This window comes from Pyrus communis, chromosome 5, assembly GCF_041283825.1.
Source record: "Pyrus communis isolate YQ-2024b chromosome 5, ASM4128382v1, whole genome shotgun sequence".
In the NCBI taxonomy this organism is placed as follows: domain Eukaryota; kingdom Viridiplantae; phylum Streptophyta; class Magnoliopsida; order Rosales; family Rosaceae; genus Pyrus; species Pyrus communis.
The window spans coordinates 9,455,689-9,483,494 of NC_142569.1; the positions used below are offsets into that span (position 1 = coordinate 9,455,689).

The 27,806-nt window shown below is 35.5% G+C and overlaps 3 protein-coding genes across 7 annotated transcripts; all 3 read left to right on the forward strand.

Annotated features, from left to right (window-relative positions):
* The first annotated feature begins 5,570 nt into the window (after positions 1–5,570).
* LOC137725884 (cold-responsive protein kinase 1) lies at positions 5,571–9,649 on the forward strand. Of its 2 annotated transcripts, none has more exons than XM_068464717.2 (7): positions 5,571–5,944; positions 6,554–6,696; positions 6,838–6,953; positions 7,082–7,292; positions 7,508–7,742; positions 8,298–8,448; positions 8,963–9,649. In XM_068464717.2, the coding sequence occupies exons 2-7, from the start codon at positions 6,624–6,626 to the stop codon at positions 9,404–9,406; spliced, it is 1,230 nt and encodes a 409-aa protein (XP_068320818.2). In that variant the 5' UTR covers positions 5,571–5,944; positions 6,554–6,623; the 3' UTR covers positions 9,407–9,649. The 2 variants fall into 2 exon arrangements, with proteins under 2 accessions (XP_068320818.2, XP_068320819.2); XM_068464718.2 differs by having other exon boundaries at positions 5,804–5,944; positions 6,841–6,953.
* A 4,374-nt stretch (positions 9,650–14,023) lies between these two features.
* On the forward strand, positions 14,024–22,425 carry LOC137726531 (Chaperone DnaJ-domain superfamily protein). Of its 3 annotated transcripts, none has more exons than XM_068465464.2 (10): positions 14,136–14,369; positions 14,534–15,190; positions 16,873–17,002; positions 17,879–18,366; positions 18,585–18,665; positions 18,788–18,892; positions 20,495–20,608; positions 20,736–20,819; positions 21,301–21,372; positions 21,750–22,425. In XM_068465464.2, exons 2-10 carry the CDS (start codon positions 14,870–14,872, stop codon positions 22,014–22,016), a joined length of 1,662 nt encoding a protein of 553 aa, XP_068321565.2. In that variant the 5' UTR covers positions 14,136–14,369; positions 14,534–14,869; the 3' UTR covers positions 22,017–22,425. The 3 variants fall into 3 exon arrangements, with proteins under 3 accessions (XP_068321564.2, XP_068321565.2, XP_088550317.1); XM_088694191.1 differs by lacking the exon at positions 14,136–14,369 and adding an exon at positions 16,005–16,124 and having other exon boundaries at positions 14,650–15,190; XM_068465463.2 differs by having other exon boundaries at positions 14,024–15,190.
* Positions 22,426–23,685: 1,260 nt separating this feature from the next.
* On the forward strand, positions 23,686–27,404 carry LOC137726291 (G-type lectin S-receptor-like serine/threonine-protein kinase At4g27290). Of its 2 annotated transcripts, none has more exons than XM_068465199.2 (7): positions 23,686–25,235; positions 25,358–25,492; positions 25,609–25,763; positions 25,841–26,051; positions 26,132–26,369; positions 26,463–26,613; positions 26,778–27,404. In XM_068465199.2, exons 1-7 carry the CDS (start codon positions 23,891–23,893, stop codon positions 27,072–27,074), a joined length of 2,532 nt encoding a protein of 843 aa, XP_068321300.2. In that variant the 5' UTR covers positions 23,686–23,890; the 3' UTR covers positions 27,075–27,404. The 2 variants fall into 2 exon arrangements, with proteins under 2 accessions (XP_068321300.2, XP_068321301.2); XM_068465200.2 differs by having other exon boundaries at positions 23,799–25,235; positions 26,857–27,404.
* Positions 27,405–27,806: the final 402 nt, after the last annotated feature.

Consider the following 27,806-nt stretch of genomic DNA (forward strand, 5'->3'; position numbering starts at 1 on the left):
CTAGAGTGTAATATAAAAAAAGGATGCAGCATATTGTATATGTTGCTATCTATTTAGTTGCAATTTTCAACAAAGAAGTAATGATGTCTTTGTTAGGAAAGGGTTTCAAAATTGGAAGAAATGATTAGAATTACCTAGGGGACATGAAGGATGTGTTTCTAGTATTCACAATAAAGCTAGCAAAAATGTTTGGATCTAATAAATCAAAAGCGACATATTGAAACAGTTTTGATCAAGCACACCTACCAAAGCCATATTGACTATCGCATTATGTTGAATGCGGCAATTGATTGCACTAGATATTTATTGCGAGATCTTCCTTTTCGTGGGCTTGATGAAAAAGAAGTTTCGGATAATAGGAAGAACTATATAGAGCTCTTGCAATTTCTCTAGCATCATGATGAGAAAATTAAGGTTGTTGTCTTATAAAATGCTCCCGAGAAAGTTAGTTGCTCCTTCAATTCAAAAGGACCTTGTTAATGGGTATGCCACTAAAACAATTGATGTTTATCCTTTTGTGATATGAATGGTGCATTTTTTTTCTTTCTAGAATGGTTGATGAATTACGTGATGTTTGAACTAAAGAGCAAATGGTGGTGATGTTTCGCTATGTAGATAAAAGAGGAGAAGTAATCGGAAGGTTTGTGAGTGTTCAACATGTTACTGAGACTACCTCAATTGAGTTAAAGAAGTCCATAGATCAATTGCTTTCAAGAAACAAATTGAGTATTTCCATACTATGAGAGCAAGGATACGGTGGAGCTAGTATAATAAATAATGAGTTCAGTGGTCTTAAATCAAGGATGTCAAGAGAAAATCCTTGTGCTTTTTATGTTCATGTTTTGCATATCAACTTTAACTAGCTTTTGTTGCAGTGGCAAATGGAAATGTTGATATTGCCACTTTTTCACATTGACAAATAGTGTGGTTACTATTGTTGGAGCGTCTTGTAAGCATCGTGATCCAGTTAGGGGTCAACTACAAAAGGATCTTACAGAAGTTCTTGAAGACGATTGTCTTATAACAGAGCGACGCTTAAATCAAGAAACTAGTCTTAAGCATATTGGTCTCACACGTTAGAACTCACATTATGGTACCTTGATTAGTATCATTTCCACGTTTGGTTCCGTGGTGAAAGTGTTTGAAATGATTCTTGATGATGATTCCATGGGTAAACAGGAGAAACAAATAGGTCATTGGGAGATACACAATCTTTCGAGTTTGTGTTTCACCTATTCTTAATGAAATCTATATTTGGGGCTACAAAAGATTTGTTACAAACATTACAGAAGAGAGATCAAAAGATTATGAATCCAATGGCTTTAGTCAAGGTATGCAAGCAACAACTATAAAACATGAGAGATAATGGATTTTATCTTTTGCTTGATCAAGTGTCTTCATTTTGTGACAAATCATGATATTGAGATTTCTAGCATGGATGATGGATAAGTTACTTGAGGGAGATCAGACATGGAGCTCAAAGAATCACAAACTTCCATCATTATCATGTAGAGCTCTTTATGGCTATCGTTGACAAGCAACTTGTGGAATTAAATAGTTGCTTTGATGAAGTAAATACATAATTGCTTCTTTGTTTGGCATGTTTGGTCCGGATGATTCTCTCGGCTTTTGATGAACAAAAGCTAATTCGTTTTGATAATTTTATCTTAATGAATTTTCTACTTGTCAACCCTTGGCACTTCAAGATCAACTTGGGCATTATATTTTTTTTATATGCATTTGAGTGTTGAATTTTCTCAATTGAAAGGAATTTGTAGTCTTGCCAAAAATAAAAAATAAAATAAAATGGTGGAGACAGGGAGGAATAAAGTATATAATCATATGTATTTGTTAATTACATTGGCTTTACTTCTACTGGTTGCTACTGTGTCAGTGGAGAGAGCATTTTCCGCATGAATACTATGAATAGTCTATTGCGTAACTGAATGAGAGATTAATGGTTGGGTGATAGCATGGTAGTTTATATTGAGAGCAATATTTTTTTTCATTGATAATGAAGCTGTAAAGCAATGTTTTCAAAATATGAAAACGCATCGCGGGCAATTGTAATTTGTATTGTTATTTGTTCTATAGGTTATGAATGATGGAACTATGGTTTAGTTGTTAAGGTTATTATATGTCTAAGAAAAGTTTGTAAACTTTTACATGTGACCATTCGAATAATTTTTCATAAATTAGCCACTCTGTGGCTCTACATATTTAATTAAAATGTGAATTTAACAACTCTTTTAAAGATGCTCTTAAATACATTGTATAAACTGAGATGACCACTTACTACGACTTGTCTTTAAGCGGCAAAATTACTGCTAGAAAACGGCTCAAATACATCGTAGGTTGTACATAGCAACTAATTTAACTAAAAATATTCGAATAAATCAAAGTTTTAACTTTTGACATGTATCATTCTTCTCCATCAACGTGGATGCTATTCAAAGTCATGAGACTACTTTTCCAAATATAAAGTTTTCAGATTCCTTTTTTGGGTTTTTCATTCGTCAATATCTTGTGTATTCCTTTGTCAAGAAAATAAACAAAGGTTTTTGACATTCATCATTCTTCTCCCCCCACCACCACCACCACCCAACAAAACATGAACACCATGCTCCTGTTCAAACTTCGAAATCGTGTGTACATATATAATCATCACATGGTGATTCAGTAGTTTGAAAACAAATTTCAAATACATATTTTACACGGGTATATCTTGTGTTCGATTCCTAAAATTAATGGTAGTTGTATTTTTATTAAAAATTGATTTCAAAACATTTTCGTTAGTAGCTTTTACGTCATTTAAAGACACTTCCTATACGGCTGAAATGTGAACGATGAAGCCTTCAAGAAATAGAATTCAAAGTCTTCGTATAAAAAACCCTTCGATATAAAGAAAAAGTCTCCGCTAAACCCACTTGATCAGATTTTGTACAGCTTTTAGGTGGGACTGGGACCCGGTACTTGGTCGGACAATACAAAATGTCATTATGCAGACTCCATGACACTCAATACAGGTCCCATCTCGTTATTTTGAGGATTTATAAAGAACAAATGTAAATTAATTATAAAATTATATTAGTTTACACTAGAATATGAATACATATAAAGTGTGTAAGAAAATTTTTTATATTTGTTTTTGAAATAGAAGGAGAGAGGAAGGGAATGATAGAAAATGTGGGAGTGAGAAGTGTTTTTTTTTTTTTTTTCAATTTATAATTAGAGATATGTTAGGATCACATGTAGGTGAGGTTTTGAAAAAAGAAAAAGCAAAATTTGGTTGTATAAAGTTACATTTCTGCCCTATATTTCTTATTCATGTTTTGTTTTAATTAGAGGGTTAAACTGGTAATTTTATAAAATTTTGGTTAATAATGAGTGCTTTATTAATTAGTAGAGATTCAAAGGTTTGAAATATTTTAAGTTGGTTTTGTTTTATTAAGTTGTCAAATATGTTAAGCCTTTGAATCTAAACTAATATAATTTTGTAGCTAATATGCATTTCACATGTTCGCAAAACGAAGACCTTAGGGGAGCATGACCCTATACAATAAAGTCCACTTAAACACGGTTGGTTCAACAAATTCTCTCCTTATTATATCTTTGACAATTTAACCATAATGAAACCATATATTTATTTTAGGTGGCTATCTCTGATATTATGTTTTATTTTATTTTATTTTCTTTTAGGAAACCTTGACGATATGAGAGGATGTGAGCATTCGATTCAAAACTAATTAAAAATGAATGAAACTATTTATATTAGGTAGGATTTCATCTTCAACGTTTGCATGTGGTCCAATATTCTACTGGATAGGGTGTTGTGTTTCTACGCATGTGTCCTGAATTCAAAACTCCCTCCTCTTCTAAATTATTGTAATAGTTTTGAATCCTCCCCCCTCCTCTAATAATAGTAAAATTTAAAGGTTACTCATCAAATATAAGATGCAGAATAGTATATAGCCGATGAAAACATCACCGTCTTTGTGCGCTTTCGCACACGTTAAAAGTAGAAGCCTATAATAAAGAGCTCAAAGGGTTTTGGACCACTTGATTCAATCCAGGGCCGTCTCTAAGATTTTGAAGACTCTGTGCGAAATTAATAAAAGGGCCCCTATTTAAGATAGTTTAAAAAAAAAGGTAAAACAATGTATTAACGCTAGAAAGTAATCACTTAAATAAAAAAAAATAGTTTAGCACTCACTAATTGCAAGTTAAAAAATATCATTAATAATAAATAAAAAGAGTTACAAACATAACGTTCACTAAATAATCAAAAGCAGTTCAATCTTAAATAACCAAACAAGAAAAAAAAACTTCAAAAACTTTAACTTTAAAGTTTCACTTGGATATATAACATTATTATATAATAAATTGAAAAATACTGTTTTTAAGGTGTTATTATTGCCATTAAAAGTATCTCATTGTATTCCAAATTTTTATATTTAGAAAGGAAAAAAAATTAAAGCTTATAAGGAATGCACGATGAGAATTTAAAGTGCTAACAAAAATAATTTTTAAATATAAAACATTATTACATATAAATATCAGGTGACAAAAATTTTAGGGACCTCTTTAAATTTGGAGCACTGTGCGATTACACATTTCGCTTCCCCTCAACGCCCCCTCTGATTCAATGTCAATTATATTGGGATTAATTTTGCTCATATTCTTAACTACTTGTTCTGAAGGTCATTAGAATGAGGAGGTTGGATTTGGAGCCAACTCGTTCAGGTTGGGGCATGGGTTGAAAAGATAGGCTTGCTTATGTAAGTTCTCTTTGCACGTTCAGTCGGTGTAAAGGAGGCGCACCCATGAAATGCTAGACAAAATTACAATATTATGTCTTCTTCTCAGATTTTAAACCATTCTTTCTGTACAGTTTAATAAAATATCGCTTTTAGTAAATAAAAATAAAAATAATTTAATATTATTATTTTTGTTCACACACGATATTATCAATACTAAGTGGGTTGGGAAGTGGACTAAGCTTCACACTAGGCTAGCTCTAATAATGTGGTTCAAATTCATCTTTGGCAAGAATCCAACGATAGACCTCTCATCTACAAATGAAGAGAAAAACCATTAAACTGCAATACAAGTGACAAATAAAGTTTTTTAGTTAAAATAATCTCTGACGTTGACATAACTATTCACTTTAGTCATTAAGATTTGAAATAAATACAAGTAGTCTCTGAATTTGTTCACTATCAATCATTTTAGTCATTATGTGAAAATTCTCCATTAATTAAACGGCAAAAATGTCCTTAATTTTTGTCAAATTATTTTGGTCTATTGTTTATTAAATTGTGTGTTTTTGTTATTGTTGTCCTTATTTAACAAAATTTTTCATGAAAATGTTAAAATAATTGATGGTAAACAACTCAGGGTTATGCCAATTTCAAGTCTTAGGCACCAAAATAAAGAGACGTCTCTTCCCTCTTTTTTTTTCCCTCTCTTATCTCTCTTATTTGAACGATCACGATCAAATCACGTTAATATTTTATATTAATTTTTTTTATAAAAAAAAAGATAAAATAAGGGATGTAAGAGGATAAGATGGAAGAGGATCAGCGCTTGAAGCTTGACTTTCTGACAATTTCCAATCTTCTTCTCTTGTACTTGTTCGGTTGTTCCCATATAAAATTACAAGTAAACGGCACCAGCAATAGCATACGCGCCACTTACATGGCGAATGCCATTTGGTTCATATTTTTTTACAAAATTGAAAATTCAAAGGCGTAGGCAAACCAAACTGGACTCTGCCGAGACTTTCTGTGTCCTCACCCTCTCACATTCATTCACCGTACAAAAAAATCCAAACATTTGCTTTCTTCTATTTCATCTTCTCCAAACCCCACAATTCTCTCTTCCAACGCCAACGACTAACAAGCAGCCAAGATCCTCTCTGTCCTTCTTTCTCTGAGCTCCTCAGGTGATCTTCTCTCCTGGGTTCTTTTAAATTTTCGATCTTTTTTTTTTTCTTCTGGATTAATTATTTGGGTAGATGTTGATCATTTGTTTTCTGGGTTCTATCTGTTTTAACTATTTGAGGTGTTTATTTTGCTGTTGCATTTTTGTTAAGTTTTGGTTTTGCTTAAAGTTGAAACCTTTTCAGTCCATCAAACATCCAGATTGACTGAACATCTTTGTCGTAGTTTTGATTGATCCGAAAGGGAAAAATGATTTCAGTGTGGATGCATTCTTGGTTCTTTCTTATATGCTTGTTTCATTCTGTTCCTGTCAACTCCATGGCTTTTCGAATTCGAAACATTGGTTGTAGATTGTGTGTGTTTCATTTTTATCTTGTTTTTGCATTTCTTACTGTTATGGTGTTATGTGAAGCCATACTTTATCTAGTTCGATCGAGACAAGGACAACTCTTTATTTGTCGAGATTATTAGTTCAATGTTAAAGTTTTTGGATTTGGAGCAATAAGTAATGTTGTTTGAAAGTTTATATCCTACTCAAAGCCTTTGATATTTCATTTCGATCCAATTGTGCTCTGTATAACATGTGTTCTTACACCGGTTCAATGTGGCAGGTCCTGAAGTCGTTTTGTTTGAAGCATCTGTTAACGGTTGACCTTTTGGTAATTGGCGTCTCTTACAGTTATGGGTTGTTTTTCCTTCTTAAGCGGTAGAATTGTGAACAAATCAAGAAAACCCGGTTTTGATATTGATGAAGGTAAGCTGAAAGCTTGATAATTTTAGGTAGCATTACTCTTATGAGATTATTGTTCATTTGCATGGTTATCAGAATCAAATGTCCCAAAGTACTTTTCTTATATGCCTGCCTTAAGTTCCTGAATAAGGTTTTTTGTAACAGAAGTTTCTGGCATTCACAATGTTAAACTATTCACTTACAAAGAGTTGAGAATCGCAACTGAAGATTTTAGTCCAGCCAATAAAATCGGCGAAGGTGGTTTTGGTTCTGTCTATAAGGTAAACTCGGATTTATTGTTTTAATATATGTTTTGTATACAAATTTTGCATTTGGTACATAATTGAAACATTCTTTCTCCTCGACATTGTGGGTGACGTCCATTTGAATTGTTATTGTGAATAATCAGGGCCAACTTAAAGACAGAAAATTTGCTGCTATAAAAGTTCTTTCAGCTGAATCAAGACAAGGGGTGAAGGAGTTTTTGACTGAGATTGACGTGATCTCAAAAATAAAGCATGAAAATCTAGTTGAGCTCTATGGCTGTTGTGTTGAAGGAAACCAAAGAATTCTGGTCTACAACTACCTTGAGAATAATAGCCTTGCACAAAATCTTATTGGTAAGTTATTAGCTTTGTTCTTGAGCTGAAATTGGCATTTACATTTGTGCATGTGAATGCGTGAATGTGTAGTTAATGTGCTTGGGTACGATAAAGGATCAGTTCTGCAATTTCTGTATCTTACATCCAGAGGTGTATTTCCATCAGTATTGAATCAGTCCTTTCCTGAGATCAATTTATTCTTGAAACTTAGGTTGTTAAACTTTTCATTCCAGGTGGAAGCAGTAATCTCCAGTTTAGTTGGCGAACTAGGCGTGAAATATGCATTGGGATTGCATGTGGGCTTGCCTTCCTTCATGAGGAAGTACGTCCACATATTATTCATAGAGATATCAAAGCAAGCAATATTCTCCTCAATAAAGACCTAATGCCTAAAATTTCAGATTTTGGTCTTGCAAAACTTATCCCTCCCAACATGACCCATGTTAGCACACGTGTTGCAGGAACAATGTAAGCTGTGATGTCTCTCTTCCTTTTAGAATTGAGCAATTGAAATTCAAACCTAACATCTGTTCTATAAGCATAACTACAAATTTTGCCTTCCTTTGTGTTTGCAATTGTGAATCGCATAAAACAGTGGCCAGTTAGGAAATCAATAGATCTTTTGTCCTCCACGAAATGTGATAAACAGAATATCATCTTGTTTACAAGTTTACAACAACTTGTTTATTCTACTTTTTGGATTTTTACCGTTCTGGAAAGAAAATAACTTTTGAATAATAGTCATGCTATATCATTTCCTTGCTAGTTTTGTAGCAGATTCTACTTGTATGACCTTCCTTTTGTTGGTACAAGAAGCAGACGATACCATAATAAGTAAAAATAGGCTTCAATTTATCTATACCTGAGTAGGTTTAGTCATTCGCTTCAATGTCCCTACAAACTACTCGTACTATTGGATTAGGTGTTTAAATCTTCCTTTGGATGTCTACCTATCTCTTTGTTGATCTATTATAATAAAAAAGATTTTCTGTCTTGTAATCAAATCTATGTTTCTGGTTTCAGAGGTTATTTGGCACCAGAATATGCAATACGTGGGCAATTGACAAGGAAAGCAGATATTTATAGCTTCGGAGTGCTCCTAATGGAAATAGTCAGTGGCAGATGTAATACAAATACACGACTACCAATTGGCGAACAGTATCTGCTTGAAAGGGTATAAATTTCAGATATATTCAGTCCTTACAAGCTTTTGCTTTCAATCTTGTTTAAGTAAAACGCATTTAATGAAAACTGCATGTGTCATATGTGATTTTTGGTAATGTTTCTGGACATTTTTGTTTGTCCAAGAAGGCTTCTGAAGCAAGTTGTTTGTTGACAGTGTTGGTGGACAATGTTGTATGATTGTATGAAATGAAGTTGTTCTACAAGTTCTGTGTGTCTTTGAGTTGCGTGTTATAACATCTTCATTTCATACAATCATAGCCATGTTGGCTTTGTATTACCAAGGGTACTGCAATGGTTTGTGATGAGGGAAAAAGCTGATTTTTTTAATAAAATGCTTTGTAATAACTCATTGTTTTACTTGTTTCACTCGTTGATTCAATTATATCATATCGATTTCTGCCTAAAAATATGCTGGAATTCTTGTTTGTATTGAGTTATGCAGTGCAGATAACCAGTCTATTACCTTACACACTATTAATGACAAGTGCCTTCTTGTGTTGCAGACATGGAAACTCTACGAACAGAGGGAGCTTGTTGGGCTAGTAGACACATCACTCGACGGTGATTTTGACGCTGAGGAGGCTTGTAGGTTTCTAAAGATCGGTCTCCTCTGCACCCAAGACACTCCGAAGCTCAGGCCATCCATGTCAAATGTGGTCAAGATGCTAAAAGGCGAGAAGGTTGTGGACGACAAGATAACAAAGCCAGGCTTAATATCCGATTTCATGGATCTCAGAGTACGAGGCCCTCATGACACCAAGCCTAGCGCAGAGACGACAACATCTTCCTATAATGCGTCCGCTGGCTCAGGCTCAGACAACCAGTACAATTCAACCTTCTCATTAGCATCCTCAGCTGCTGCTACCACCACTACCACCTTCATTTTGAACTTGTCATCGGAAACCTCAGCCGCTAATACCAAGAACTTCAGCTTCCGCACCATATGACACATCCACACAAAATTTGATTTCATGGATTTTTATCCTATGCAGTTTTTTACAGCCGGCTGTATTGTGTTTCTCTCTTCTTTTTCAGCTAGACCCTTCGAGCTGGAGATACTCCTTTGTAAATGTGATCATGGCTTGGTAAGCCAAAAAGTTTTGTAATTTGTTCTTGAAATGTTGATTATTTTAGTTTCGTGTGTCGTATTTTGACTCGGTAATAGAGTATACGCAAGTGCTCTCTCTTTATTAGATTGTCTTAACGTTACATTTATCGAATCACGTCCAAATGTGCGGTTTTAATTCACAGTCTAATAGTATCACACGAGCTAATATTGCTCTCTAGCCCAATAATTCTCAAAATACCCTTCACATGACGTTGTTCTAAAGCTGACAAAAAAATTAAATTAATAAGGAGACGGTAGGTAAGACAATAAAATTATTGAATGCAGATTGTAAAGAAACATGAAGTGGTTGGAAGAATGAAAACCCAACCAAACAAATGGAAGAAGATTGAATACTAGACGAGGTTCACCAAAAATAATAGGTGGTTACTGAAAGCGAAACAGCTTGTGTAAAAACATTCCGACCATGAGATACGAAACTCCCAGTATATTAATCTTACCTAATTTCATGTTAGTCGTACTTGTAAGGCATGCCTACTAAGACAATTTTATCGAAATTTCTTTCACTCAAAGCACCCTCATGTACTTATAAATATATGCATGAACTAAAATCACATGCCTAACTTACCTAAACATCCTTTGTAAGTATCAACCCACCATTGTAAAATAGATTTCAACACTCAAATCTCCCATGGCGAACAACAATGACGCTGGAGATGGCGACGACTTACAACATTGGTAGTGTTAGCTGTGAACTTGTGTTTGACATAAAACAATACAAAATGTCAATGATTTTTTGTTGTTAGCTACTGAATACGCGTTCAATATTTGCTTGTTAGCCATTTTTTCAGTACAAGAGATATTGTTAATCTATTTTATACTAAAGAGAAGGGAGGTGGTTTGAACCTTATACACAGTGAGTTGAAGATAAATACCCTAACCATCAATATAAGAGGTGTAATTTTTTGCCAAATTACCATACCAACCGTACCATACTAAAGTTGTGCCAAAAAATTTGTACCATTGGTCATGGTACGTTATTTGTACCGTACCATACATTTTCGGTACGATAATAGTATTCAAAACCATTACCAGTGGTATACTATACCGTACCACTATTAGTAATATTATACCATTTATTTATTCATTTATATATATAATTAAGTATTATTATCATTATATATGCACTTTATATATATTTTTTAGTCATTTATCTAATCATCTCAATCTCTAACCTCTACTTTTCCAATAAACAAACCTAAGCTTTTTTGTGCTGCGACTTTTCATCTTTTCACTCATCTAGCCATCGGTTTCATTATGTTGCTCCCGTTCTGGCAACTCTCTCTCTCTTCGCAATCCATATCATCTTCTCCTTTATCAAATTGGGATGTTTTTCTCCCTGGCTTTGTCTATCAAGTTAATTTTTGTACAATTTTCAAGAATGTAGAGATGAAATTTAGGAATCTTTGTACTATTTTTTTTAAGGATGTTGGGTCCTTTCAGCAATTCTTCCATCTATTTACTTCTTGTTTCTTAAATGAATTTTTATAAAATTCTCATAATTAAATTAAAAATTTTTAGAAACCCAAAGTGAGTGCCCGAAACAAGTTTGGGCCTTTGAATTGGGTTGAAAAAAAAAAAAAAAAAAAAATTTTGGCCTAAAAGAATGGTCCAAAACAAAGTGGTAATTACCATTATCATACCATTCCAATCGAACTATTTGGCATGCCGAAATTTGGTATACCAAAAGTTTGATATGGTAATGATAATAAATTTTGTCATACTAACAATTTGGTATGATAATTGGTATATGAGTTTTGGTACGGTAATCGTATCAATACCACCCCAATACAATCCATCACCAGCTGTTTGTTAGCAATTGAATACGGTACAATTTTCGGTTGGTTCCTAACTTCCTACTGAATATAGAGGCCTATGTTGCACTTTATTATTTTTCATAAGAAAATAAATATTAAATAAAGTGACTACAGTCAGAACTGCAGTCCAACAAGATTTAGTTTTACCTTGTAATTCAATTGTTTAGCCAAAAACAAGTGTGTGTTTTGATTATTTTCAGTTGCCACCAAATTTTAATGTGACATCCCACATCGTCCAGGGGAGCGATCCTTAAATGTATATTCCAATCCCTACCTAGCACGAGACCTTTTGGGAGCTCACTGGCTTCGGGTTCCGTAGGAACTCCGAAGTTAAGCGAGAAGAGGGCTAGAGCAATCCCATGATGGGTGACCCACTGGGAAGTTGCTCGTGAGTTCCCAAAACAAAACCGTGAGGGAATGGTAAGCCCAAAGCGGACAATATCGTGCTACGGTGGTGGAGCGGGCCCGGGAAGTCGTCCCGCCTGGGCCGGGATGTGACAAATTTGGTATCAGAGCCTAACCCTGGCTGTGGTGTGCCGACGAGGACGTCGGGCCCCTAAGGGGGGTGGATTGTGACATCCCACATCGTCCAGGGGAGCGATCCTTAAATGTATATTCCAATCCCTACCTAGCACGAGGCCTTTTGGGAGCTCACTGGCTTCGGGTTCCGTAGGAACTCCGAAGTTAAGCGAGAAGAGGGCTAGAGCAATCCCATGATGGGTGACCCACTGGGAAGTTGCTCGTGAGTTCCCAAAAACAAAACCGTGAGGGAATGGTAAGCCCAAAGCGGACAATATCATGCTACGGTGGTGGAGCGGACCAGGAAAGTGATCCGCCCCAGACGGGGATGTGACATTTAAAGACCTAAATATTGATTTCATGGTAAATATACTAAATTTTTTAACTAAGAAAATTTAAGGGTTTCTTTTTTCTTCTCTTGTTGAAAGCAACTATAGAACCAATATTTTGAGGAAAAAATTGGATAAAACGATAAGAAATAAAAATTTTCAATTTTTAAACTAATTAAAGTAATATCTAAAACATACACTACATAACAATAAAAATACTCAAAATAAAAATTAGAATATCTTCAATGGAATTGTTAATTTGATGGCTGACGTGATAATATCAAATTTTATCTTATTCCAACTTATATGTTATTTATTATAAATAATATTTGTAGCATTCATTTTAAAAAATAATTAATTAAAATAAAAGGAATTGTTATTGGCACTCTAAAATTCTCATTTTACATTCTAAATTTTCTATAGTTTAAAATTTATAATTGATACATCAATGAGACACATACTATAAAATAATTAAAAAATTTATTTAACAGCACATTACTCAATCTCATATGTTAAAGTCGACACCCTCACTTAGTACTACGGTCTAATGGTATTCATCTTCATTTGTAAGTGAGAGATTTTAGGTTCAACTCTGGCCAAAGATGAATTTAAACCACATTATTGCTAGCTCATTATGAAGCTTAGCTCACTCTCTTACCCCTTAGTGTCGATAATATCGTTTGTTAAAAAAAAATAAACATCAAAAAATTCATTTGTTGCAAGTGATTTTTTATCATAGTGATGAAAAGAAATTGAACCTTCGCATATCAGTAGGGCTGACAATTCTAACCGTTAAACCCGATAACCGTAGATAACCACCCGAATGGATTGAATTTGGACATGAAAATTCAGGTATGGTATGGATATGGGGAAAAACCGTGAACGTTATTCAGTTAGGGTATTGGATATGATTATAGGGGCCCCCAATCCGTATCCGTCTCTGAATATATATATATATATATATATATATATATTTGATATATAATATAATTTTATTCAATTTACCGAACCCTCCTATACTAATTCATTATATATGCATCAAACCCTATACTATCTTTATTATGCACCAAACATCATGCATGTGGCATACCAACAACCTCATCAATTCAATACACTTATAGTTATACTCAATCAAATTAATTTATTGAATCATGTTATATATCAATTATTAAATATTACAAGTTTATCATGAACAACTTTAAATATATTGTTAGTTTTTTGTAATTAGATGTTGCTATTTAATGACGGAATTAGTATCTACTAAAATTTATAACGTGTCAATTGGATAAATATAATTTTTTTATTTTTTTTTAATTTTTGACGAAGATGGATATAACCGATAACCGATTGAAAATCCATTACCCGATGTATATGGTTATGGATAATCACCGATGGTTAATTTGCGGTTGTGAATATGGTTAATTTTCATGATTATGTGGATGAATATAGTATTTTCTTCCCTAAATCGAACCATTACCATCCCTATATATCAGTTAAAACTTTTTTCTACTGCGTTCCATTCCATCAAAAGATTTGATATCTTCTACAAAACATTTTTTTTCCTTTGAGGAATAAAAAACAGTGGCGTCAAGTGGGTTCGAAATTCCAGTGGGTCATAATAATTATGATAAAAAAAGAGGTCACAAAGTGACAAAAGTGACACAAGACAAGTTCAAGTAGGAGAGTGTCTTCCCCTTCTTCCTGTGCACCCTCCTTCACCCCTCTTTACCTTTTCATACCCTTTTTACCTTTTATATATTTTTTTATTAATTTTTATTTGTTGATTTTTTTCAGATTAAAAATTAAAAAGACGTGAAAAAGTAAAAAAAGTGTGTCACAGCCCTTCAAACTATTTCCTTTTCACGAGCAATGCCTGCAAAAAGATAGGGTTTATCTCTCCCTCTCTCCCTCTCCCTCCACCCCTCTCTCACCGAATCCCCTAAAGCATCCGCCTTTAAGGCTCCAACCCCCTTTTCTCCCCTGTCGGTGGTTCAATCAACTCCCTCTCTCTGGGTTTCCGCCATAGCCAGCTCTGCAGCTCAATCTCCATCTCCCCCATTTCAATTTGTTCCGGAAGCGACTGATGCAGCAGCAGCAGCAGCAAAAGCTTCTATTTTTGGTATGTGAATTGGGACTACTTGCTGTGGGTTTTCATAGACACAGATATTCGCGTCTGAAAAGCTAGTGAGACATTATTTCAATAAAGCGGAATATTTGCGAATTTTCTATCCGTGCTTTTTAGCTTTTGAATGTCTGGTTTTTGGTTGCTTTATTTATTGGAAGCTTGCATGTGAAGCAATGCGGGAGCTGACTCACTCACTGAAAGAAGAACGAGATTGAATTTACTTGTTGGTTTTGGTTCGGGAGGTTGGGGATTCTAGATCTTGCTCCAAACCCGTGAATTTCAGCTGATTTTACCGCTTTCCAGCTTGATATTTTAGCGGATCAGGATTTGGGTTGCTCTGGGTTCTATGGACTTCATTGATGATTTAGGATCTCAGAGTTTGAGTTGTTACCAATTTCGGTTTCCAGTTTCGAATCTATGGTTATAGATATCAGGGTCTGTATTCAACGATAATCTGCCTCTCTGGTGAACCCATAAGTTCATAATTTGTAGTGATGGAGGATATAGGGTTGTTTAGACAAGCTTGGAAATGGCTGCAGTCACAGAAACACATTTATTCACGATCCGGAACTGCGATCGGTGGGTGTGGAGATAAAATCGGGATGTTTGTAGAGCGGCATTGGCCGTTGGTGTGCAGTGGGTGCGCCAGGACAGGGAGGTTGTTGATCCTGTTGTTGATTTATTGGTGGGACTGCATCATAAGAGGTTTTCAATCCTTTATTGGGTTGGGTTCTGCAACTTTGCTCCTTATTATGTGGAGTTGCTTTCTCAGTTTGACTTCAATTTCTTGCCTGGTCTATGTACTTCTTAGTATGGTATGTTTCCTTGGTATTTCCTTTTTTACTCTTGAGCATTTAATTGTTGTTTTTTATTCAATGCTTAGTCTTCTATTACAGCCGTTTAATTTGATTATTAGATGGGAAAGATATGCAGCAATATCAGACCCATAAAAGAATTATGGATCCTTTAAAGTTATAACTGGTTATAAAGTCTGACAGATGTTTTCTTATAAGGGTAGTGTAGAAGTAATGTTTTTCATGGACAGTTTATGATGTGCAACTTTAGTGCTTAGGTGTTTCTGGAGAAGATTTTAGGAGTGCAAAAATGATGAAAGGATAGGCTGCAACACTGGTGGATGTTTGCTCATGAGGTCAACCAAGGACACGTAAATATCAAGGTTGTAGGGTATGTAGAATTACAGAAGCTAGGTTTAAGAATTCAGGTTCCAGGTGTATTGTGAACTGAATATTTCAAGTTTGACGCTGTCTTATCGAAGACTTAGCAGAAAATACTTAAGGTTGCCAGAATAGGGTCTTAAATGGAAAAAAAAAAAAAAAAAATACACAAAAGAAAGTATTTATCAAAGGGTGGTGCTATCCACACGCCCATTTTTACCTCTCACACACCCATCTCAATTGCCGGCCGTCAGATCAAATGAATTGAAGAAGATCAATTGATGAAAATTAACAAGGGTGTGTGAGAAGTAAAAATGGGCGTGTGAATAGCGCTACCCTTATCAAAAATCTAACGAATAATCTAGAAAATTTTCATACTTTAATGCTTAGGTGTTTATGATGTGCAGTGTAGAAGTAATGTTTTTCATGGACAGTTTATGATGTGCGACTTTAGTGCTTAGGTGTTTCTGGAGAAGATTTTAGGAGTGCAAAAAATGATGAAAGGATAGGCTGCAACACTGGTGGATGTTTGCTCATGAGGTCAACCAGGACACGTAAATATCAAGGTTGTAGGGTATGTAGAATTACAGAAGCTTGGTTTAAGAATTCAGGTTCCAGGTGTATTGTGAACTGAATATTTCAAGTTTGACGCTGTCTTATCGAAGACTTAGCGGAAAATACTTAAGGTTGCCAGAATAGGTTCTTAAATGAAAAAAAAAAAAAAAAAAAATAGACAAAATAAAGTATTTATCAAAGGGTGGTGCTATCCACACGCCCATTTTTACCTCTCACACAACCATCTCAATTGCCGGCCGTCAGATCAAATGAATTGAAGAAGATCAATTGATGAAAATTAACAAGGGTGTGTGAGAAGTAAAAATGGGCGTGTGAATAGCGCTACCCTTATCAAAAATCTAACGAATAATCCAGAAAATTTTCATACTTTAGATACCAATATATAGTACTTGTGCATTGGATTAGGTTTGTAACTTTGTGGAACATGCATAGTGTTTTTTCCTAGAACTACTGAATGCAGAGTGACATAACTTAGAATAATGGATAGCCATGAGATGACAGTAGTGAATTTTTTCGTTAAGTTTGTGGAACCATCATAGTGTTCTTTTCTTAGAATTACTTAATGCAGGGTGACATAATTTGGAATAATGGATAGCTATGAGATGACAGTAATGGTTTTTTTTGTAACTCAAACATACATAATTATGGTATATTTACTTATTTGACAAAAAAAAAGGTATATTTACTTAAATTATTTACATTGCTACAGAACAAACTGTGACTTACAGTTGGGTCCAATATTTCAGGGAGTTGCTGGAGCTGCCATCCAGTACTTGGGTTACACTCCAGGACTTTTTATTGTAGGGATCTTCGCTATTCTGATTTTATGGATGTACGCTAACTTTTGGATAACCGGAATCTTATTTATAGTTGGAGGTATGCTAATTTTTTTGTGAAATCTGAATTATAACATGATGCAATACAATATTCTTTTGACTTCTATGTGGCTATCATTGTTCTCACTGTACCCATGTTGCCGTTATTTGTGCTCTATGAAATATGCCAGGGTGCATATGTACCACACATAAATGAATATGTACCTAAAAGAAAAACATGAACAAAAACAGTTCTGGCATCCATAGTTGAGTTTAGCAGCCATGCTGCAATCTGTTGGATGATTTCCCATTCAATATGTATCTAGGAATAACGCAAGAACTGAGGAGATATCCTTAGCCTTCTGACCGCATCAACCTAGAAGATTGTAATTTATCTTAGAAATCATCCTACCAAAACAGATTATAATAGAAAAAGTTTTTAAGTTCAATTATTTATTTTATTAGAAAAACTGTCGACGAACTCTTATTAATATTTCAATTTGAAATAGAGGATATGTGAATTGTATAGAATTTTGAGAATTAACTCTCTTTTAACATAGTGAGAGATTCATAATGCTGATAAGATTTGTCCCTTGATGTTCTCATGTTGCTGAGTAGGTGGCTAATGATATAGAAATAGATACTTGTGATTGTCATAGTGGGGAAGGTAATATAGCAGAGGGGAGGCACCAGGCCTGAACAAAGAAGTCAAAACTTTAAAGCTCTTGTGTTCTTGTTTTAGAACATGTGTCTCGTGCTTTTGCTATTTCCTTCATTTAATAAGTGTCCTCATGTGTGGGCAGTTTTGTACTAAACAATCTTGGGTAATAGTTCCAAGACTTAAGCATTTAGAGGTCATATAAGTGGATCAGCATTCTGATATATAGTGGCTTTTCTATTGATTTTGAAAATACTAAAAACTCTATTACAAATGCAGGTTATTTGTTCTCCCTAAATCATGCACGGTTGCTGGTCTTGATGGCAACTGTTTATGCTATTTATTGTGTCAAAGTTCAAGTTGGATGGCATGGTGTAGTTCTCTCAATAAACCTTGCATTTTTCTCTAATGATGCATTAAATTATATGCTCCAATGGTGTGATAAAGTGAGCGAAAGCACACACTTTGATGAGCAAAAGCAATCAGAAACAATTATGGAGGATGATTTTTCTGGGGAATGTGAATACTCTGTTCCTACTGATGAACCTGAAAAGCTGCACTCATGTAACTCATCTAGCACACCAGCTACTTCAACTATTATAAATGACCGAATAGAATCTTTCCCTATTAAGGTGGTCAAAGAGGAAAAAAGTTCAGCTGATGAAATGAAAAAGATTTTGGACAGTATTGATCATTATGAAGCACTAGGATTTCCTCGCCACAAAAAAATTGATGCAGCAATATTGAAAAAAGAATACCGGAAGAAGGTGGATATTACCTTTCCTTTCTTTCTTCTGTTTCATCAATGGGAGCTCTCTTTTTCCCTCTTATTCTAAGTATGAATTGTGAAATTGTTTATGTGAAGTAGAGGAAGTACTTTATTTTTACTATTTGATTAAGAAGTGGTAGCATTAGTGTCTGAATACAATTTTGAAGAATCTGATGTGCAATTGAGTTATATTGTGTGTGATTATCTCTTGTATAGGCCATGCTTGTGCATCCTGATAAAAATATGGGAAGTGCATTAGCAAGTGAAGCGTTTAAGAGAGTTCAATGTGCATATGAGGTAATTATACTTGTTATTCGAGTTGTATAGTAATCATTGCATGTCTGAAATGAGATTTATAAGAACTAAATAATGTCTTCCTTGTGATTCTGTATGTGCCTGTCACAATGACGCATTTTTAGGTTCTCTCTGATTCCACAAAGAAAAGAGACTATGATGAGCAGTTGCGGAAGGAAGAATCCAAGACTAAGAGTGTGTGCCAGAAGTCCTATAGTACTTCACATCAGGTGAGCTATGTTATTTGATTGTAGATTTAGAGCTTGTTTGGATGTGCTTTTAAAATGACTGAAAGTGCATTTGGTAAAATTATTTTTAGAACTAATCTTTGGTAAAGATGCAAGTAAATCTCCAAAAATTACTTAAAGTGCTTCTTGGAAGAAGCACATAACTAATGCTTCTTACAGAAAGCAATTTTAATTGCTTTTGGAACCCAAAAATATTTTCTCGAAAAACGCTTTTAGTTATTTTAAAAGCACATCCAAACGAGCCCTTAGTTGTTTAGTGTCATGCACTTTCCTGAGATTTATCTGATTGTCATTTTGATGGAGGTCATTAATAACTATAGATACGAGAGCAGTTATAATATTTCTAGGGTTAATCTCTGTTTACTACCCCTGAAGTTTCATGGTTTTCAACATTTAGGACATCAAGTTTTTTTTCATCCCAGAGCGGTACCTAAAGTCATAATTTTGGGACACTTTCATACATTTGGTGATGTGGCGCCCATGTGGACAATGACTGGATACCATGTGTCAATTTGGGCGCATGTAGCTATTAAAAATTAAAAAATTAAAAAAAATAAATAATTTTTTTTAAAAAAAAAAAATCTGGGCAGCGCTGAACTCCCCTTTTATATCCACCCAACCCCTTTCACTTTATTTGTCCCTATTTGGCACCTGGGATCCAAATCCACAACAAATGCAGAAAAAAAAAAAAAAATCCAAATCAGATCAAATCTTGCATAACAGATGGCAGAATGGAGGCCATGTTAAACACAAAAATCGAAAGAAAATTTGAAAAGATTAAAAAATCGGTTTGGCTGATGGGTTTGTGCTCCCCACCACCGTCTTCTCCGGCTGCTGGGTTTTGTTCTTCACCGCCGTCAAATCTGGTAGGTGTGACTCTCCGGCCGTAAATCTGGGTTTTGTTGACCACTGGCCGTCAAATGGGTGGGGCTGGGGTATGGTGGTGAGGGAGAGGTGGTTTGAGTATGGAAGGATCAGGGGAGAGAAGAGTGGAGTCAAAGAGGGAGGGGGAAGGTTGGATGTTCGGGGGATCAAAGAGGGTTGGGTGGGCGCAGAGGAGAGAAGGGAGGGTTGGGTGGGTGCAGGAGGGAATGGAGGGAGGGTTGGGCTGCCCAGATATTTTAACCCTTTTTTAAAAAATATTTACATGGGTCCATATTGACATGTGGCGTCCAATCAGTGTCCATATGGGTGCCACATCACTGACTGATTTATCAGCAACCTTAACGGATGTATGAAAGTTTCCCAAATTTATGACTTCAGGTATCACTCTGGAATTTAAAAAAAAAAAAATTTTGATGTACCAAATGTTGAAAACCAAGGGTAGTAAATTGAGATTAACCCATATTTCTATATTGTCTTAGTAATTGCGAATTGAAAATATATTAATTAAATTTTCTATGGTGCATAATTTCCAATTTATATCAATTATGCAATGTAGAAGAAGCTATCTTTTTTTGTAGCAGTCTGAATTGTACTGCCGCATCTTATTGCCCGATGATAAATCTGTATTTCACTGGGTCATTTTTCTGAGTCAATTTACTGCTTTTGGTATATAACCCCTATTTAATTGTTTATAAGCAGGATGGTCCAGATTATTTTTCTGAAGAGTCGAGACGTATACAGTGCACTAAGTGTGGAAATTCGCATATATGGGTATGCACAAACAGAAGCAAAGCCAAGGCTAGATGGTGTCAGGTCTGACATTATTCTCTATTTGTTGCTGTTCTTTTTAACTAATTTCAGTGTCAAATATGTTACTTTTCTCATTTTTTTCACATCATTGCTGTATGCATCTGATGTATTGGATCCATTGTGCAATTAGGATTGCTGTCAATATCACCAAGCAAAGGATGGAGATGGATGGGTTGAGTACAAGGGAACTCTAGTATTTAATAGGCCACATAAGGTATTTTACACAGTACTTTTCGTGTTATTTTTCCAAGCTTAATTGTGTATACCTTGAGAGTTTTTACCTGAACACCTTTTTCTCACCCTATGCAAATGGTTCTGCTGTCCTCACATGCATTTATCAATGTGTTAAACAACAAAACAATTTTTCACTGAAGTGTGAGTTGCATGTCAGAACTGCAGAAATGACTATATAAATAAAGGTAGGAATTTGAGAGTTAGAAGTTCAGAATTCAAATGCTTAAATGGTGCTCTCGTGACTTTCAGGGATGAGATCCATCTTTCAAGGGCTCTTGTGACTTTCACGTGGTTTCCCTGTTTCTATAATGCATGTTAATATCTTCATAACACTGATTTGCATGATTTGTTAAGCTGAATCATTTCCCTCGTTGCAGACATGTACATTTAAGCATCCCTTGTGATTTTTGTTGTCTTTGTTGTTTTTTAATTTTTCATTTATTTTTTCTCTTTTCATTTAGGTGGAAATACCGCGGGCCTTTGTCTGTGCTGAGAGCAAAATCTTTGATGTGTCTGAATGGGCTATTTGTCAGGTAATGGTATATAATATCTAAGTTCTGCAAGCTTGTCCTTGTTCTACTGTCTGCATGTTTTGTACCCTATACAGCGGTGGAACTGCAAAATTACATGAATCAGGCAAATTGCCTGAAAAGCATCATTCTTTTTTAAAACTTGATCTTGAAAGTATTCAAATTTGAGTAGAACAGTGAGCGAGCGGATCCAGTTACCTGGCAGACATCCTGCTGAACCTTGTAGCACAGAAGACACTATATTGGAAGAACTTTTAATTGTTCCTTGGACTAAGAGAACAAGTACCCTTGATCCATTATTATGTTTTTGGTGTGCATCTCTACTTTGTGCCAGGGAGAAACGAGATTGATATCTTATCGCTTCAACTTGTTCCATGCAGGGAATGGCGTGCAGGCCCAACACTCATAGGCCTAGCTTCCACGTTAACATGGTTGGTTTGGAGAAAACTCAAAGATCCAACTCAAGTAGATTCCCATGGGATTTGGATGCTGAAAAGATGGATGAAGATGAACAAGAATTTGAGGAGTGGCTTCAGCAAGCTCTGGCCTCTGGCCTCTTTTGTGAGTCCTCTAAACGCCGAAAGAGCTGGAGTCCATTCAAGTTGCCCCAGAGAGTGAAGAGGCAATCGCGAAGAACGTCATGCTGAGCCCAGCTTAAGAGGGCTATGCCGGAAGATGTTCCCATCTCAAGAAAGAGCAAATGATTTTTCAGGATGTAGTGAGGATTTGTCAAGATACTGATTAATAGGTTTGTTGCTAGTGTCACCAAACGAAGGTTGGTGCTCAACAAAGAAGGGGAATGGTTTAGTGTCTTGAAAATTAAGACCAAAGATTGACACGCTTTGTATCTCGACCCAAAGGGTTAGTGCCCGATTTCCGGCATAAGAGCTCAGGTTTTTGTTGCTCTTGTTGCACGTTTAGTTTAACCCCATACTTCCAATCACATCTGACATATGTTAATCTTAAAGTGTTCTACGGATGAAAAGCCACCACCACCAACTGTTCCCCTTTTTGTACATATTTCTTGTCAATAAAAATTTTACTCCGTTTAGTTTAGTGTTACTTTCATGGAATGCGTAATGGAGTTATTCTTTACTTTCATTGTGTTTGATAACACATTCGGAAATGAAAGTATGTGGGCTCTACGTTACCATGCATGATGGAGTTTTTCCGATTTTTGACTTTCCTATCCCCAACTTGTTCAATACGCGATTTTTTCCGTCCAATTAAGTAAACATGACTTTTCCTATTCTAAATACGTCAACATGTTATCATTTTATTTGCTATTCTCCACCAAAGAAGAAAAACAATCTATATCATTGTCAAACAAATAGGAGATTGTGCTAGCAATGTAGGAAACTTAGAACTTAAAAAATTAATGATCTGTAGTACTAGAAAACTAGCGTATAGACATAACACTTCCGCCTAATCTCAATCTTACTCATAAACAAATTTGATTATTTCTTGTTTATATCTATGAGCATAAAATACACATTAATAAGCGGACGATGACTTTCTAGGCAAGAAACGACATGCCCCGTAGGTTTGTTAGCTTTATTTTAGGCATGGAACGACATTCCACCCGATTGCATTTTATGCTTTGTTTGTTCTTTTTCCTTTTTGTAAGACTTTGTAATAGTCAAATAAAAGATAGTTCGATCTTTCGATTTACGTTCTCAAAATTTTAATGTTTAATAGAATCACAATTTGTTTATTTATTTGATAATTGTTAAATGACTAAATGATCTTAAAATTGGTTGATTTTTAGTAGATTTGACCTTTGAAGAATGACTTAAAAAATCTACAGGATGAACCATTGTGTAACATTGCACGATGAAAAAGAGAGTCAGTAATGTAGAATAAAAAAATTTCAAATAAGAAGATTGTTGACATTCCTGTTTAAAATTTGAACACGTTTCTCTTTTGAAATTTGAACTCGTAACCTCTTCAAATAAACTAAAGACAAGATGCTATCAAATGATGGTTTGCATAACCCTATGGTTTGAATTTCAACAATTCACCATGGATGTCATTTATTTTTAACATGTAGAACTTTGACATGTATACAAATACATTATTTATTTTCTCAAATACAAACATATTTAATGACTAAACTTGGTACAAAAAAGTTGGTTCCCTTTACCCCAATGATACGGTTACGTTTGTCCTTTTTAGATTCGACGATTAAAGATTTAAAGGTCATGAGATTTTATGAGCCGGTCCATTATATAATTTCCGTTAATTGATAATAACCGAATAATAGTTTCATGTTAGACGAGAGAGAGGTATTTGTCATATGAATTTCTTTGATTATCCACCATTGGAGATGTGATCAGTGTTATTATCAGCTGTCAACTCAATTGAGTGTAAATTGTCAATAGTCCATTACTTACTTTCCTAACCAAAGGGGTTGGGTCAATCACGAAACCCAGATCTTTCAATTTACTTTGATATTTCCATCTTCTCTGCATAATTTTTTGTATTAATTTCTTTGGATAAAGCATGCAATCTCAGAACAACGATGCAAGCCTTGACAAGTTTTTTTATGTGCTTGTTCTTCTTATTCTCCCTCCTAAGAATCTCAGCTGCAACTGCACTTGTCAGGATCACTCCGAGTGGATATATAACAGATGGCGAAACTCTGGTTTCAGTAGGTGGAAGCTATGAACTGGGATTCTTTAGCCCTGGTAAATCGAAAAGTCGGTACTTGGGAATATGGTACACTTTTTCTACTGATGCAGTTGTGTGGGTAGCCAACAGAGGAACACCACTTGGTGATTCTTCAGGACTTTTGAAGCTCACTGAGCAAGGAGTTCTAGTCCTCCTGAATAGCTCAAACAGCATTGTGTGGTCATCGAATTCATCAAGAATTGCGGGGAATCCTATATCGCAACTATTGGATTCTGGAAATCTTGTGGTACAAGATGGGAAAGAAACTAACCCCGATAACTTCTTGTGGCAGAGTTTTGACTATCCTTGCGACACATTCCTACCGGAAATGAAGCTTGGTTGGGACTTGGTTACCGGTTTTGAGAGGTCTTTTTCGTCTTGGAATAGCACAGAAGATCCTGCTCCGGGAGAGTTTTTGGCACGAATGGATCAGCGTGGCTTACCACAATTTTTTGTTATGAAAGGAGCTAAGATACAAGCCAGAGGAGGGTCATGGAATGGCCTTTATTTTACGGGATACGGATACGGTGTCAGAGAACCAAATCCAATCTCTGGGTCTGAATATTTGACAGGATACGGATATGGTGTCAGAGAACCAAATCTAATATCTGGGTCTGAATTTGTGATGAACAAGGATGAGGTCTATTATGAGTACAGGCTCAAGAACATGTCAACGTTCTCGAGATATGTATTGAACACATCAGGGGTGATAGAGCGGTTCACATGGTTGTACCAAACACACAGTTGGGAACTTGCCTTTACATTCCTAACAGATCGGTGTGAAAGTTATGCCTTGTGCGGTCCATTTTCTAGTTGCACTATCAACAGTAACTCTGCAATATGTGCATGCTTGAAGGGATTTGTACCAAAATCTTTGAAAGATTGGAATTCGGGATATTGGTCTGATGGATGTGTTCGAAGGACTCCGTTGGCCTGCGGCGATGGAGATGGCTTCGTAAAGTATAGTGGGATTAAATTGCCAGACACATCTTCCTCATGGTTTGATAAAAGCATGAGCCTGGCGGAATGCAGGGGATTATGTTGGCGAAACTGCTCATGTACTGCGTGTGCAAATCTAGACATCAGGGATGGAGGAAGTGGCTGCGTGCTTTGGTTTGGTAACCTCACCGACATAAGAGAATTCACTCTTGGCGGTGGTCAAGACCTCTATATACGGATGGCAGCTTCAGAACTAGGTACGTCTTCAACCTTTATCTGCAATTATGCAAAGTAGGGTTTAAATAAGTTAGTGTTAGAACCACAGTTACTACAACACTACGAGATCACATGAAAAGTTTGTTTTATACGGATATTTCAGATCATGTTAAGAAAAAGAGCAATTTCAACAAGAGACAGCTACTTGCAATTCTCCTCAGCTCTGCAGTTTTTCTCATGGGACTGCTAATAGTTGGAATAATATTGTACATACGGAAGAAGAAACTCAGATGTGAAGGTAACCATTTTCAGACACATTAAAAATGCATTAGACAAGGTAGTATTTAATTTCGATAGTGTAGCTAACTGTTCGCATCTTTTTGTCCACGCTGAAGAGATCTCCTACTATTTCAGGACACAGAAGACAGGATTGCAGAGACGAGTACCTCAGAGAAGACGGGGAAGAGATGGAGTTACCACTGTTTGACTTGACCACCATAGCTAAAGCCACTGACAACTTTTCAAGCTGCAACAAGCTGGGAGAAGGTGGCTTTGGACCTGTGTACAAGGTAACATAAATTCATGCAATCAAAATTAGCTAAATTACTGTACAAATTTTATGTCTTTTCGAAATGATGGTCCATAGGGTACACTGCTAGGAGGAAAAGAAATTGCAGTAAAGAGGCTTTCAAAGAATTCCGGACAAGGAATGACAGAGTTCAAAACTGAAGTTATACTCATAGCCAGACTTCAGCATCGCAATCTTGTTAAGCTTCTCGGTTGTTGCATTCAAAGGGACGAAAAAATTCTAATATATGAATTCATGCCCAGCAAAAGCTTGGACTTTTATATTTTTGGTATGATCCTTCATTTTCAACCTTATTTACCTAGGATTCAATGTGCCATTGAAATAACAAGCTTAAAGTTTTTTTTTCAGATCAAGAGGGACAAAAATTGCTCGTCTGGCCTAAGTGCTTCCACATTATCGGTGGAGTTGCCCGAGGGCTTCTTTATCTTCACCAAGACTCTAGATTAAGGATTATACATCGAGATCTGAAACCTAGCAATATTCTGCTAGATGATAATATGAACCCGAAGATTTCAGACTTCGGCCTGGCTAAAACATTTGGTGGTGATCAAAGTCAAGCCAACACAAACATAGTGGTTGGAACCTAGTAAGCATGCTTAGATTTGTTTTGTGATTTATAATTTTCATTGTTCTGTTTTTGAAATTCTTTCTGACTGATCACTGCATATTTATTTGGCAGTGGTTATATGTCTCCAGAATATGTAGTAGATGGAATCTTCTCGATGAAATCTGATGTGTTTAGCTTTGGAGTCATACTGCTCGAGATGTTGAGTAGGAAGAAGAACAGGGGATTTCGTCATCCAAATCATGACCACAACCTTCTTGGACATGTAAGTATAACAAACGAGGTGATGGTATTTTACTTTAAAAAGAAGAGTGAATTAGACGGTGCTCTTCGAAGTACGGTCTTCTAATGACATGCATTTAACAGTATAGAAGGTCTGCAGCAAAGCCCCGCCACTAACATATCATACATGTTTCAATTTGTTTGAAGGCATGGATACTATGGATTCAAGATAAACCACTAGAACTGATCGATAAAACGTTTTGTGATTCGTGCAACATGTCTGAAGTGGTAAGGTGTCTTCACGTCGGGCTATTATGTGTGCAAAGTGTACCTGAGGATAGACCAAGCATGTCATCTGTGGTTCTGATGTTAAGCAGTTGTGATGTCTTGCCGCCTCCAAAGCAGCCTGGTTTTTACACTGAACGAAGCAAGCATGAATCACCAACAAGGACGCTTCCATGTTCAGAGACTACTTTCAGCACTATGATGATAGAAGCTCGGTAGATCATCATTGAAGTGCTTGTTAGTCCTTCAATCTACCATCACAAAACGTGTTCGGAAGGTTGACATGAAGCTTAAAGTCTTTGCTGGCAAACAATGAGACATACAATTATAACTCTGCAAGAAAAATATTTATGATTACAAGTTTAGCGATTCCTAAATCATAACAAAGAATTGATTTGGGGTTGTTTGGTTGTTGAAGAAAATTGAAGTTATAGCTAATGTTGTGTTTATTATTTATTAATTTTAAAATTGTTCCTTAGAACAATGTTAGCAATGGATTCTTATGGTGCGTTGAATCAAGAGAAATCTAGTTGTGCATTGGATTTTTCACTCTTGGGACAATCAAAGAGTGAATATTTTCCCACGTTTTCTTGTGAACCAAACGGAGCACTTCGAGGTAGCCTAAACTCACAATTCGGGTTACACTTGGGCTGTTTCATTTCGCATTGGTACTTCTTCATTTAGCATCAATATGTTTTAATTTAGCGTTGATATGATTTAGTTTGTCTTCGATAGCTTTCATTTGGCAATGGTATGCTTCATTTGGTAATCGATATTTTTTTATCAATACACAATAAAAATATGATTGACATAATATATATGTACCAATCAACAATACATATAAAATTGCTTTAATGAATATGTATAAAATCAAATGTACCACAACCCAACAGAAATGCAACAATCCATGTTATTTACGAAATCTTTAGAAAAAAAAGTTATTTACTAAAT

Coding starts and splice junctions, on each gene's coding strand:
- LOC137725884 (XM_068464717.2), top strand. CDS start 6,624: ATGGGTTGTTTTTCCTTCTTAAGCGGTAGAATTGTGAACAAATCAAGA. Junction 6,697..6,837: donor CGGTTTTGATATTGATGAAG/GTAAGCTGAAAG, acceptor TTTTTGTAACAG/AAGTTTCTGGCATTCACAAT. Junction 7,743..8,297: donor ACACGTGTTGCAGGAACAAT/GTAAGCTGTGAT, acceptor TTCTGGTTTCAG/AGGTTATTTGGCACCAGAAT.
- LOC137726531 (XM_088694191.1), top strand. CDS start 14,870: ATGGAGGATATAGGGTTGTTTAGACAAGCTTGGAAATGGCTGCAGTCA. Junction 17,003..17,878: donor AATCTTATTTATAGTTGGAG/GTATGCTAATTT, acceptor TTACAAATGCAG/GTTATTTGTTCTCCCTAAAT. Junction 18,666..18,787: donor GAGTTCAATGTGCATATGAG/GTAATTATACTT, acceptor ACGCATTTTTAG/GTTCTCTCTGATTCCACAAA.
- LOC137726291 (XM_068465199.2), top strand. CDS start 23,891: ATGCAAGCCTTGACAAGTTTTTTTATGTGCTTGTTCTTCTTATTCTCC. Junction 25,236..25,357: donor GATGGCAGCTTCAGAACTAG/GTACGTCTTCAA, acceptor CGGATATTTCAG/ATCATGTTAAGAAAAAGAGC. Junction 25,764..25,840: donor GCTTTGGACCTGTGTACAAG/GTAACATAAATT, acceptor GATGGTCCATAG/GGTACACTGCTAGGAGGAAA.